Source organism: Pipistrellus hanaki (genome assembly GCF_964339955.1).
Source record: "Pipistrellus hanaki genome assembly, chromosome: 10".
Taxonomy (NCBI): domain Eukaryota; kingdom Metazoa; phylum Chordata; class Mammalia; order Chiroptera; family Vespertilionidae; genus Pipistrellus; species Pipistrellus hanaki.
The window spans coordinates 30,650,029-30,663,887 of record NC_140512.1 but is presented as its reverse complement, the minus strand read 5'-3'; the positions used below and the strand labels follow the sequence as shown (position 1 = coordinate 30,663,887).

The window sequence follows — 13,859 nt, the reverse complement described above, 5'->3', positions numbered from 1 at the left end:
TTGCTAAGATATATAATAGATAGGCTAGGGGATGGGAGGAAAGTCTTTAAAATATAGAGACCTGCTACTTCAGGAAAGTTTCCATGGGTCTAGTGGTCTGGTCAACTCCAAATACATTACAGCAAGTACCTAGATTCTATTGTGCTAAGAGCCATATTGCCTGGTGGGCTGTTCTGGCTTTTGCAGGCAACACATTCAACATTTCCATGTACTTATTGAATCCATTTAGCAAGTGACTCAAAAAAGGCTTCTATTTTTAAGTGCCCATACTACTTAGAATTATAATCCAGCTGATCCAATGATGCCCATAGTGTCTAAGGCAAATTGGACCAATAGCTCTAAAAGGAAAGCACAGAACAAGTCCTTAAATTTTTGAGCAATAATGTAGCCATTTCATTATGTTATTATTCTTTGGAGAGATCGGTGTTAATTTGCCATTGAACCCAAGGAGAAATTAAAGGCTTATCCTCTGGCATATCAAGACTGGCTAACATCAAGGCCAATATAATTTTATTTTCTAGCCTAAATCAAGAATTAAACCATCGAAGCTCTCCTGACTAAGAGCTGAAAAGGTGATTCAGAGAAAGGGAAAATGATCTTTGTGTGGGTTTTTGTTTTTGTTTTTGTTTTGGTGTTGCTTTTTTAACCAGAACATTCTAACTACTCCATATAAATACTATCTTAAAAAATAATGCCTGAAATTCTATGTTCATTAGGTAGCTTTTTTGGGGGGTAGGGTTGGGGGTAGGAGGAAGGGTCTTTCAAGAGACTTGCCATGACATGAGATTAACATTGTATAAAGAAAACTAATCTCTTGGGAGAGGATCCCTCAATCCCTGACCTCATTAACACGGGCCCCAAGGCTCTACAGTTTGTTCTAAAAGGATTAACACTTTAAACCAGTGTCAAAAGGGGAAATAGTAGGCATATTTCAAGAAGAAGAAGAAGAAAAAAAAAGGCAGATGTCAATCTCTCTCTGGAATCGTGTCAGTCCTTATCTAAGGAACAGAAACTAAAAATAAGATTCGTGTGTGTCCTCTTCACTAGGGATTTTTAATTTGCAGCCCAGATGCCACCATGGCTTGTCTCCAAACATATGATTGCTTTAAATAATAAGTTCAGAGAAAGAATATAAGGTCCAGGAAATTGGGAGCCAATAGAAGAGCTGGAGTCAGGTTGTAACACCACTTGTTTTCTCCCAAGTCATCTCCAGGTGTTTCAGGAATGGCTCCCACTAGGAAATGCTATCTCTAAGAATGCTCTGATTACAAATTTAAGGATCCAAATAAATACTTCCACTTAGATTCTCTGGAATGTTCCTTCATCTGGCAATTTTTGAAAACATATTTTTATTGATTTCAAAAAGGAAAGGAGAGGGAGAGAAATAGAGACATCCATGATGAGAGAGAATCATCAATGGGCTGCCTCCTGCATGTTTCCTACTGGTGACCAAGTTTGCAACCCAGGGATGTGCCCTAACTGGGAATCAAACTGTAGCCTCCTGGTCATAGGTCTACACTCAACAACTGAGCCATGTGGCCAGGCCCTTCAGCAATTTTTTATAGAAGTATTATGTTCCTAGGGCCACTGGGGTGTAGGAAGCTTTAAATTCAACTGCCGGGGACAATTGAGAAATCAAATCTTTTTAAAAATATATATATTTTATAGATTTTTTTTACAGAGAGGAAGGGAGAGGGATAGACTTAGAAACATCAATCAACTGCCTCCTGCACACCTCCTACTGGGGATGTGCCCTTGACCCGAATCAAACCTGGGACATTTCAGTCCACAGGCTGATGTTCCATCCACTGAGCCAAACCGGTTAAGAGAGAACTCAAATCTTAATGTTGATCTCTCCTCACTTCATATAGAAGGAGAGGGGAGCAGCAGAGGTCTAGACACCTTACAAGGCGGTCATACATGTCTTTGGCAGTCCTTTGGGCAGTATGGAGACAGAATAAAAGGAATGAATAGCCCAATGGACATGTGAACTATTAACTAAGAAGAAAAAACCCAGGGGCTTTCCACACTGCCTCTATGATGACAGGATAAGCCTTATTTTGGATTTGCCTTGCTGAGGGTACAACATTGCTTCTGTCCAACGATATAATGAGCATTATAAGTGCCCTTGGGTATGGAGTAATCTATGGTGTAATCATTCACCCAGAAGTGTTCTCTACAATTCAGGGAGGTCTTCTCGCCCAAGGCTCTCTGCTCAGCCATGGTGAAGTGACTGCCAGTGCAGTTTGGAGGGTAGACAGTATGTGCAAGCGTATTAAGTCATGAGGCTACACAGCACCTTGGAAAATGCAAGAAAAATGATCTTTCTTGAATACTAGAAATGGGGTGTGGGAAGGAAGTGAAGTGAAGTGAAAGAAGAAGGGTGACCAACATGAGGTCACTAAGTTCCAACTTATAAGATATCATGAAGAGAAAGGGAGGACCAGAGAGCTCTTCAAAACTATCAGCAGGTTATATAAATCTCTTTCTCCTCCCCCTTCTCCTCCTCCTCTCCCCCTTTTCCTCCCTCTAGAGTGGTCTGCATCTTTCTAAAGTGAGTTACTAAATTCTTTTTCCCAGGGGTCATTACTGAACTGGAACTTCTAAGATGCCTGGGATCATCTTTCTCACTCAGCAGCATTTGTTGGATGCCTATTGCCCACTATAATTTAGATGCAGAAGACTGGCTTCCTAACTAATATATCAGGACCTCATAGTCAGTAAAGGGAGCTATTAATAACAGGCAAGGCAGAGGTAGTTTGTCAATGAACCATATTTTTTTCCTTTCTTACTACTTGGGGATAAAAAGCATGTGTTTAAAATATTTGTGGGGTAGAGAGATCCTGCTCCCCACAAATACGGTGTTTCCTATTCTTCTTTCTCTGCAACTAATGACCTATAAGCAGAGAGGGAAGGTTTAAACCGACTTTAAAAAAAAAAAAAAAAAAAAAAAGTTCATGCAGACATCATTCCTAAATCTTTCTGGTTTAAATTGTTCTCTGGAGTGTTTCTCATAACAGACCATTATGATCACAAATTAAAGAGACTATTCACTTTAGTACACAGTGGAGAAAACAGTTAAGCTTGGGCAAATTCCAAATATCTTCCCTTTCATTTTAAAGAATAAAATGAGAACATGTAAAAAACCGAACACACAAAAATTCCATTAGATCAATGCTCTGAGGTCATTAGTTTGAATATATTAAATTTTCCATAGTCGCTTAATGACTTTAAAACATAATCATCATTCCTTCATACACTATGGGCAGTAATGAACTAAAATAGGTCTTATATACGCCACAACTTTGAAGACAGTCTATTTGAGAGACTGACTGTGTCATGAATTTAGTAGTTCATCGTTTCCTGCCTCTGAAAGGCTGCAGTTGCCAATGACAACATTGTCAGGGCTCAAGACCCCAAACTGAAAGCCAACCCAAATCTGCTTCATGGTAGATCCTTGCTGCCCCTCCTCTCCCACCGCTGCCCCTGGCTTCCCTCTGCGATCTCTCTTCACAGAGCAGGTGAAAGGCAAGCCCCAGGCTCCTTCATCAGCCAGGAGGCTGGGCGACTCCAGGCAGCCAGAGGTCAAGGAATCATCTGTGGTGACAGGACACTCTGCTGAACCCAAATCTAACGTTCTTCCTGTCTAAACTCTTCGGGGACTGCTTTCATGTCTAGAGCTACCGTAGCTAGTTTTGAATTCAAGTCTGTATTGTGGACTCTGAACCACTGACACACCCATCACCACAGAACACTCTATGAGTCTTGTTAACAAAACAGAGCAGACTTCTGCCAATATCTAAGAAATAAATGGCTCCTCTCCTGCTGCTTGGACCGCAGTGTAACGAGGGCTCCCAAGCTCTCTTTGCAGTCGTAAAATGAATGCACAGGCTTTTCCTTTTGATGTGTCCAGTTTAAAAGTTTAGAGTGGGTGCCTGTTCATCCTTAATTTATCTTCCCTTGTAAATATTTCTGTGCCTTTTCCAATATCTGGAGTCTACACATTTAAAAAACAAGAATTCACTCCTTCTCTTATTTCAGTTGTATAACTTTATGTTATGAGTCAAATTTGGGGCTAAATAAACATACCTCAGGCTACAGTCTGCAAATACCTCTGGCAGTAAATTAACTCAAACAAACGTTTGGGTTGGGCAGTGAGGTTGTTTTTTAATGAATCTTCCCAATCCGCTGGAGGCCCAAGGAGAGACTAGATGGGCTCCCCAAGGCTTTTCTAACTGTCTTTCCTGCCACATTAATATACACTTAGTGGCCAGATTATTATGATCTCTGAACACAAAGTAATCTGGCCACTCAGTGTATATCCTGTATAATAAAAGGCTAATATGCAAATTGTCCCCTCGACCAGGAGTTAGACCAGCAGGCAGGCTGGCCAACCGCCCATGTCCCCTCCCCCTGGCCAGGCTGGCCAGACCCCACCCATGCACAAATTCATGCACTGGGCCACTAACACACACACACACACACACACACACACACACACACACACACACACTGAGTGACCATATTATTATGCGTTCAGAAATAATAAATAATAACCTTGCCACTCCCACTCAGTGTATCAGTACAGGTCTCACTTTGTTGAAGTGGGTGGTTTAATATTTCACCACCAGAGGGAGCTACTTGTTTGCTTCTAAAAACTTTCAATAGCAGACTTGAAAAATGGAGTCCCTGTTTCCAGAGAATCACCCCACGCCAGCCAGCATCACCCAGGAGAGGTTCTCAGAAGGCCTGTAGGCAACCCTCTACTACCAGGCATCGGTTTCACTTTGTTGTTGACATTATGTGTTTAAAAGCGAAACTGAAAAACTCTAGCTTGCACAAACCAAACTGCACTAATTTATATATTTGCTGTAAACCATGTAGAAAATAGGACCCATTTTTCATTCTCACGACTTTTGTACAGTATTGACTACATAACAACAGTAAAACCAGACTTCTGACAGCCTCTTGAGCACACCAAACAGCAAAACAATATAAAAAAGAAAAGAAAAAAATAAAAGAACGAGCTTGCCTATAACAATAATGCTGTTCTGTAATCTGTGCTTTCCTATTTTAAGTACACACAAGTCCCTCTTTTGCTTTGGTGTAAATTTTTACTTCCAGGAAGCATTCTGATTTATCAGCTTTAACTTCTCTTATTCATGTATGTATATATTTTTATCCACTGAGAATTGAATGCAAATTTCCCACTTGATGTTTTCCTGTATATACGAAGGAGTGTGGATTCAATTCCCATGCACCTCTGATAAGCTTGCATTGTAAAGGTTTTTAAATAATGGCAAGAAACTCTATGTATTGTCTTCTGAATTGGCAAAGCAAATCAGGGGTCAGCAAAGTCTTTCTGTAAAGCACCAGATTACAGTAAAGATTTTGGGCTCTGTGAGCCATAAATTCTCTGTCACAACTACTCCACCTTACCATTGTAGCCAGAAAGCAACCATATCAACATGCACAACTGGGTGTGGCTGGATTCCAAAACACTATTTTGAGGAACAGGTGGTATACTAGAGTTGGCTGACTCCTGCAAATGATGAATCTTAATGTACACACTCTTCTTATTGATAACATTCAAATCAGTTTCTATTATATCACCCTTTGACGATTCCCCCTGCTTCCCACACAGTTTTGACAAAGTGGGATCTCGCTAAGTTATCCATGTTAAAGTTCGTGGGTCCTTGGAAGAGAACCACTGGATTCCCTCTCTAGAGACAAAGAAGATGTAAGCCTTAGCATGTCATTATGTTTGTGACCTGTAAAGATCTCGTACGGTAAACTATGAAATCAACAAGAAGGATGTGACTCCCGGGCAATTTCTCCAAAGATAATATGGAAAGTAAATAAAAGACATAGTTCACCTTCAGACTGATGTGTAGCCAGAGGAGTCTGGGTCTCCTTGGAGTAGGACACTACTTCCCTGGGCAGGAAGTCCACCTGGGTAACCTTCGACACTCCCAGTTTGTGTAGTCTCCGCCTGTAAGTAACAAAGTACACATGCTTAGAGAGGGAAACCATTCCATGCAGAAGGGCTATCAGTGATCAAACAAAGGACTACACCAAACCCCAAATACCCCCCGTTTACAGTACAAGGGTCAGGGTAAGCCAGTAGAACTGACCTTCGAGACACTTGGGTTCTTGGCCCAGTTTGGCCCTAATTTGCTGGGTGATATCAGATGGGACCCTCATCTGACTCCTTGGTTTTTCTATCTATAAAACAAGGGTCTTGGTCCAGCTCAGATAAGACCCCTTCCATTCTGAGCATCTCTGAATTTGCTTGATTTAAATTCATAAGGAGAACTTTCGTTTGTAATATAAAATTCTAGTCTCTTAGGTAAAAGGGACAAAAGAAATATATGCTTCTCAAATGTGAAGAAAAGAGAGATGGAGTAACATGTTCTCTGTGACAAAAATAAGAAGATATTCCAAGGGGGATTGTAACACCTCTCATTTCTCCAGAAAAGTAACTGACACAGAACAGCATGTGAATCTGTTTAAAGACTTCCTGATACAGCACGGAGGAGTGAGGAGGACACTAGGATAACAGTGATGAAATTCTACTTTGGAATTCCCAAACGAACCATGACCATGTAAACAATCATTTCTGAGTATTTATGTAGCATTTGAAGTGTTTTCAGGGGTCTTTCACCTCTATGAGGTGGATGAGCAAATGTTATCATCATCCCCACCTTATAGATGAGGAACTTAAGAAATACCATTGGCCTGAGTCCTGGTCTGTGCTTTTCCCACTGAAACCTAACTCCTACCTATGGTTCTCCATGGTGATTTCTGAGTTACAGCAAAAGCCTGAAGTGCCTCCTGAGTCACCCAGGAAACATCCAATCATGGAGGCAGAACAGTCTGGTGGTCAATCACACAAACACTAGTCACACCATCTAGCTGTGTGTGTGATCTTGAACAAGTTATCTAACCTCTCAACCTCAGTTTCCTCATCTGTAAAATGGAGATATTTCTAGCACTTACTATTAGAACTGTTATGGCTAATGTATATGAACCACATTTATATTATGTAAAAATTATGTATACATACATACATATTTTACAGCCATATATAGCTTATGACAGTTTCTAGAACAATATTTTTTGTATATACATTTAGTATTAATATTGAACATATCCTGTTACCAGGTGTACCAGTTAATAATGAGGATTTTCTTCAATAGAGGAGTTACACATATGTTGATCACATATCATATATGCGATTTGATATGTATGCTATTTTGTTGTATTTACAACAAGCTTCAAAACTTCATATGTCAAGTTTTCTGACAGTGTTAACATCATAGATATTTTTACACTTAAAAAATGTCAAATTTCATGCCAAAAAAGAGCATTTGTGGGAAGTTTTAATTTATTACTTTATTTTGAAGAAACGTGCTGCTGAAAGTTATATTACACTTCGGGAAGCTTATGATAAATATGCTCCATCTCAAGATACTTGTGAACACTTGTTTAAATGCTTTTAAAATTGATGATTTTGATGTGAAAGACAATGAAGGTCCAGGTGAATTTAAACCACGCTTTGATTGTAAAATGACCAGAATGGGCCAGAAGACATGGCAAAGTAATTTTGCTTCATGATAACGCACCATCACACACTTCAAAACCAGTTAAAGATACATTAAAAGATGTTACCTGGGAAGTATTAACCCACCCTCCGTATTCACCAGACCTTGCTCCTTTAGATTCCCACTTGTTCTGATGGATGGCACATGCACTTTCTGAGCAGCACTTTGAAACTCACAAATAATTAGAAAATTGGGTCTCTGAATGGTTTGCCTCAAAACAAGAAAAGTTCTATTGGGACGGTATCCACAAATTACAGTAAAGATGGGGAAATCTGTAGCTAGCAATGGACATTACTTTGAATAAAGCACTTCTGATGTTTCTCTTGAAAATGTCGGGTTTTCTTTGATTACAAAATCCGCATTATTAACCAGTACACTTGGCATATTTCCTAAAAATGTACAGGTAGACAGTATGTGGGTAAAAGACAGAGGGAAAAAGAGAGAAAGATGAAATAATAATTTGTCCCAAATCATACATTTCTAGCTCTCTAGGACTAGTGGAAGCACGCTCTGTTCACATTATTGTTTTTAATTATTACTAGCAGATGGCACACACTCATTGCGTTTATTTTTTGGTAGCAGTCATAATAAGATGAAAGAACATGCATAGCACAGCCAGCAATTTCTATGCACAATTTCCCAAGCATTCTTGGGAAACACAAATTTCCTCTTTTCTATGAGTTACTATAACAACTGAGGTAAGATCTAAGATGCACACAAAGTAGATACAAACAAACCATGGTTGGCTTGGAGAGCAAGCCCAGCTGGCTGTCTCTGCAGGCCCAATGAGCATGACTGCAGCCCCAGCCACGTGGGCCTCATTCACCCAGCAGTCTGGACCAGAGTGTGAAGGAGGGTCTGGCTGGGTCCCTCAGCCCTCCAGCAGCCTCCCGCAAAAGAATTAGAAAACACTTTGCTTTAGTAACTTATGTCAACTCTTTCCATAAATTATCTTGTTTTATTCTTATTTTTAAAAATTTTACATCATATTCCAATTTTACAGATGAGAAAACTTAGGCTCAGTGACGTTTTATAATTTGCTCAAAATGGCAAAGGCACTGACAGACCTAGACCTTGGCTCTGTCCAACACTACCAAAGACCATGTTTTTAAAAACTGTGTTGTTGACCTTTTCTCCTGCTTTTTCCTAATGCCTTATGATCATCCACTGATTGAGGCACAATCTTATAACCAATACAATAGAGGTCCAAGCACCTGCCCATTTTATAATCATGAGAAAGGATTCTTGGGAAGCAGCCAGGCATAGATTATCAGGACACACTGAAAGGATCATGTTTCCAAGGTAAGTACCACACAATGGTTCCCAGCCCTAGCCAGTATACCTTTTCAGAAATGCCTAATTCAAATTCTTTGCCCATTTTTAAATTGGGTTGTCTTTTATTGCTGAGTTTTAAGAGATTTTCATATATTTTAAATACTAGACCCTTAGGAGATATATGACTTACAAATATTTTCTTCCATTCTGTGGGTTGTCTTTTTACTTTCTTGATGGTGTCCTTTTAAGTACTGAAGTCTTCAATTTAATGAAATCAATTTATCTATGTTTTCATTGGTTGCTTGTGCTTTTGGTGTCATAGCTACGAAACCCATGCCCAATCTATGAATTTACACCTATTCTTCTCTAAAGAATTTTATAGTTTTAGCTCTGATATATAGATCTTTGATCTATTTTTTAGTTAATTTTGCATATGGAATGAAGTAGGGGTATACTTTCATTCGTTTGTATGTGGATATTCAGTTGCCCCATGCTTAATTTTTCTTACTTTTCAGAGGCAAGATTGACCTTGGGGAGCTGAGAAAGGTTTTTGTAATGAACATCTGATGCCCATTGGCCTCAACCAGTAGCCAAATCTGACCCTGGGAAAATGGATTCAAGAGGGTCACCTGAAAGTTTCCCAAGGCACATGAAAGAGAACCTGAGTGTGTCTTCACCACTGGTATGAGCATCATCAAATTCCTCCTGAATTGGTTAGATACAGTTCAACTCATGATCTAATTTCAGACCACAGTTAATTATATACAGCAAGATAAGGGAATAAAACTGCATAAACACTGTTGTACTATCTCCATTATCAGAGAACTGGCTTCAGGTAGCAAAAGCTTTAAGCAAGATGGCTGCCATGAGAACATCACGGAATCATCAGCTAATCCTCTGCTACTGAGCCTGACATTAGTAGAATTTTGTTTACTGTCATTGTGCAGGAGCCTCTGTAAAGACATAGCAAAACCAGAATAGAGAAACTTCAAATATTAGAAATTGTAAATCTCAGAAGACTCTCAATATTGGTCTTTGACTAGAAGTCTCAGCGTGTTCAATGAGTGGAAATCATAATGTTGAGGATATATTGGCTAGACCTGGAGACAGGAGAGGAGTGCAGGTAAATAAGGTACAGATTCAGGAACTTGCGTCAGAAGCCAAGAAATCAAAAAGGGTCATTGTAATAACGGGCAGCCTCTAGAAAGGGAAGGGACCTGGAAGTCAAGCAGATGAAACCAGGAACAGATGTTCCCAGAGACAAAGAGTTATTTGGCCAGATGCCAAAGTAGGCCAAAGGCAAGGAATAAAAGAATGTCTGCAATGGGCCCAGATTCAATCCTGCTGGGTTTTATGCCTAATTATTTGCATATGACTATTTCATCTCCAAGATACATTAGTGCTACTACCAGAGATTTTTTTTCTGTGTGCTACTTACAAATTTCTGAGGTTTCTCAAAGAAGAGGCCCCTAAAACCGAGGGAGTGATAATTGATGCCATTTTCTTTTTTGTCCAGAAATCCTATGCGTGCCTACCATGTCCTTGACAACAGGCAAAGGCCTACATCAGCCAACATTATTTTCAGCAACCTTAAGCAATTTTTGAAGCCCGGCACAATGCTGGATGCTTATAACATGGGGAGAATGAGGAAACCGTACATAAACATTAAAAAGAAAACAAGAATGAAAGGTAGCAAATAAAAAGGGCCAACATGAGAATTCACAAAGTAAGTGGGACAGGAGAGTCTAATGGGCAAATTATTATGTGTTTGGGGAAACAAAGCAAGTTTCACTGGGAATAGAGGCCTGATGTGAGTCTTTGAAGGACAGGCAGGACTCAGTCAAGTGGAAAGAAATGAGGAGGGCATTCTGGGGAGGGAGCTATGTAATCTAAAGATTGAATTCATATTTTATGCTTGAGGGACCAGTTTTTCAGGATGAAAGTTTTAAGTTGAGGAATAGTGGGAGATAAAATTAGAGAGGTACATTGAGGCTAGATGACTGAAGAACTTCAGATCACAGGCTAAAGAATTTGGACTTGACCCTGTGGACAATGGGGAATTTCTAAACGTTACTAAGAAACTGACAGCTTCAAAGAGACATTTAAAATGTATTATTATAACAGCTATGTGAAGAAAGGAATAAAAATTTTGTTTGACAAATGAGCAAGCAGAGGTTACATGTGGGACTTTAGAAGCTGAGCATGGAGAAAAGGGGGAATTGAGAAAGGATCTACAAGCCAATGGTGGATGGGTTCAGTAACTACTAGTAAACAGAGAATCCAGGCAGAGGATTAATTCAAAAGAGACAGTCTAATTGATGATTACAAGGAGACTTAGTCCAGGGTGTTGAGAAAGCACTCAAAGGTGACATCACTGAGAATACAAAGGAAATGTTGCAGTTTGATGACTCTGGAAAAGAACTAAGGGTAGACCTTAGCAATTTACTTGGTATGGAAGGTAAATAATAATAATAATAATAATAATAATAATAATAATAATTAATAATAATAACAGACTAGAGATTATCTCAAAATTTTATGCCTTATGGGAAGAAAAGTGAGTAGTGTAACCAGAAGACATAGGGGAATTCAGAGAAAGTTCAGGTTTGGGGTAAAAATGAGCATGTCAGTGGATGAGTCTTTGGTAAGAAATTTTCCAATTGTATGAGATATAAGAAAAAATCTCAGAAAGAAAACAAAACAGAAAGTGTAGCCCTGGGAGCCACTCACTGAGACTCATCCTATCTAATAAAAGAGTAATATGCAGTTTGACCATCACCCCAACACACAAGATGGCTGCCCCATGTGGACACATAATGGCCACCACAAGATGGCCAGCAGGGAAGGGCAGTTGGGAGGAATCAGGCCATCAAGGGAGGGCAGTTGTGGGCGATCAGGCCAGCAGAGGAGGGCAGTTGGGAGGAACCAGGCCTGCAATGGAGGGCAGTTGGGGGCAATCAAGTCTGCAGGGAAGGGCAGTTAGGGGTGACCAGACTGGCAGAGGGGAAAAGTTGGGGGCGACCAGGCTTTCAGGGAAGGGCAGTTGGGGGAGACCCAGGTCTATAGAGGAGAGCAGTTTGGGGGGACCAGGCCTGGAGGGGAGGGCATTTAAGCATCAATCAGGCTGGCAAGGGAGTGGTTAGGGGGTGATCAGGCTGGTAGGCAGAAGCTGTTAGGGGCAATTAGGAAGGCAGGCAGGAAGCAGCTGAGAGCCAGCAGTCCTGGATTGTGAGAGGGATGTCCAACTGCCGGTTTAGGCCCGATCCTACCAGCAGTTAGACATTCCTCGAGGGGTCCCAGATTGGAGAGGCTGCAGGCTGGGCTGAGGGACCTCCTCCCAGTGCACGAGTTTCGTGCACTGGGCCTTTAGTATGAAATAATGCTATATCCATAAAAAAAGATAATACAGGGAGCTAAGGGCATGGAAGCCCATGCAGTATGTAAGAAGTGTTAAAAAATGATGAAAGGTTAATTTGTCTTCTAAACACCATACGCTCATGTAATTAGGTGTCAAAGTGTGACATCTCAAGGACTGATTTCTGGGGTTGGGAATGGGACACCACCAGAGGAAAGGGAACCTGGGCCCCACACAGAGGAAGTGAGTCTGGTGTGGCAGCCCCTCACCACACCTGAGTTATCATTTATGTTCAGGTGGGTGTTTTCCTCCAAGGATTGAGACGCAGCTTGATGGGTGACCTTTTCTGATTACATCAAGAAGGATGAGTTTCCATTTTCTATGTTCATAGTTTTAAAAATCATTTAAGGAAGTATTTATTTCACTTCAATGATATTTACTTCTTACTGTGCAGAGATATTAATTTGGCAGCTAAAGTATTTTTCCTGAACAGAAGCAAATATCAAATCTAGCTCAGTCAACAGGTATAGCCAAAGGGTTTGCTTTGACTTTCATAGCACAAGTTTCTGGGAAGAGAGAAGAGTTAAAATAATCATGGTTATAATAGAGCTTGACAACATTAGTGAAAGGTGTACTATTAAGTGCCCTCTTCACCCCCCCAAAAATTAAAAATTCAGAACTGTCAAGACAGAAGGTTCAGAAGTTTTCTCAAATATTAGTACATACAAACATATAATAATAATAATACAGAAATATTATAGGAATGGCCTTTTATTTTGACATTTATAAACAATCTCCTATAGAAGTTTTAACATATAGCTCTAACATTATTGAATTCTTCAAGATACTGAGTACCAACATATTAGCATTCACCCTTACCAACTGACTATATTCATTTTTCTGAAGTAGAATAAAAAAAGGAATATTTTTTTAATCCAGTTGCTAGTGTGGAACAGAAAATACCCCATAATTGCTTTTACAAGTTTCTTGAGGGCAGAAAACAAAGATTGGCTCTCAGCAGCTTCTCCATAAATGTTTGGAGACTGAACACATGAGTATTTTAAGAGGTGGGCAAAGTGCTTTCTCTCACTCTCATGACAAAATTTTTATTGCATCTGTTAAAACCAGTTTTACTGAAGTTTTTCATGGGTCTGAATTTATCATATGTTTACAGATTCTGAGATGCATTTACCATTACATTTTGATATAGACACACATACACACACACAAACACACACACACACACACACACGCGCGCGCGCGCGCGCGTGCACGCACGCAGGCAGGCAGGCAGGCAAGTGTGCAAATGCACACAGTATGAGATGCTGTTCCACATTTCAATTTCTGTAGAAAGTTTGATTAGGTGTTATTCAAGAGTCAAAGATTGTCAGTTTGCTCAAGAACACAACCCACAACATTCTCAAGAAAATACTTTTCCATGGGCATTATTACCAGAGATTAAAACATCATACTACATAAGAACGTTTGACAAAACTTGGAGAATAAGCCAAAAGAAGGTTACTTCATCAACAACTAATGAGTTATTACTATTCTGTTAAGCAAATGGAAATAACTTTAAAACATAAATATACTCTAGAACTATCTGGCCAGATTTTCTCAAATAC

The 13,859-nt window shown here is 39.9% G+C and overlaps 1 protein-coding gene across 8 annotated transcripts in view; it reads right to left on the bottom strand.

Annotated features, from left to right (window-relative positions):
- DYNC1I1 (dynein cytoplasmic 1 intermediate chain 1) overlaps positions 1 to 13,859 on the bottom strand; it is a 272,928-nt gene that overhangs the window by 193,208 nt on the left and 65,861 nt on the right. For all 8 annotated transcript variants that reach the window (XM_084896671.1, XM_084896669.1, XM_084896672.1 and 5 more), the window contains one exon: positions 5,877 to 5,992. In XM_084896671.1, coding sequence (XP_084752797.1) covers positions 5,877 to 5,992 — 116 coding nt within the window. The remainder of the gene's footprint in view (positions 1 to 5,876; positions 5,993 to 13,859) is intronic.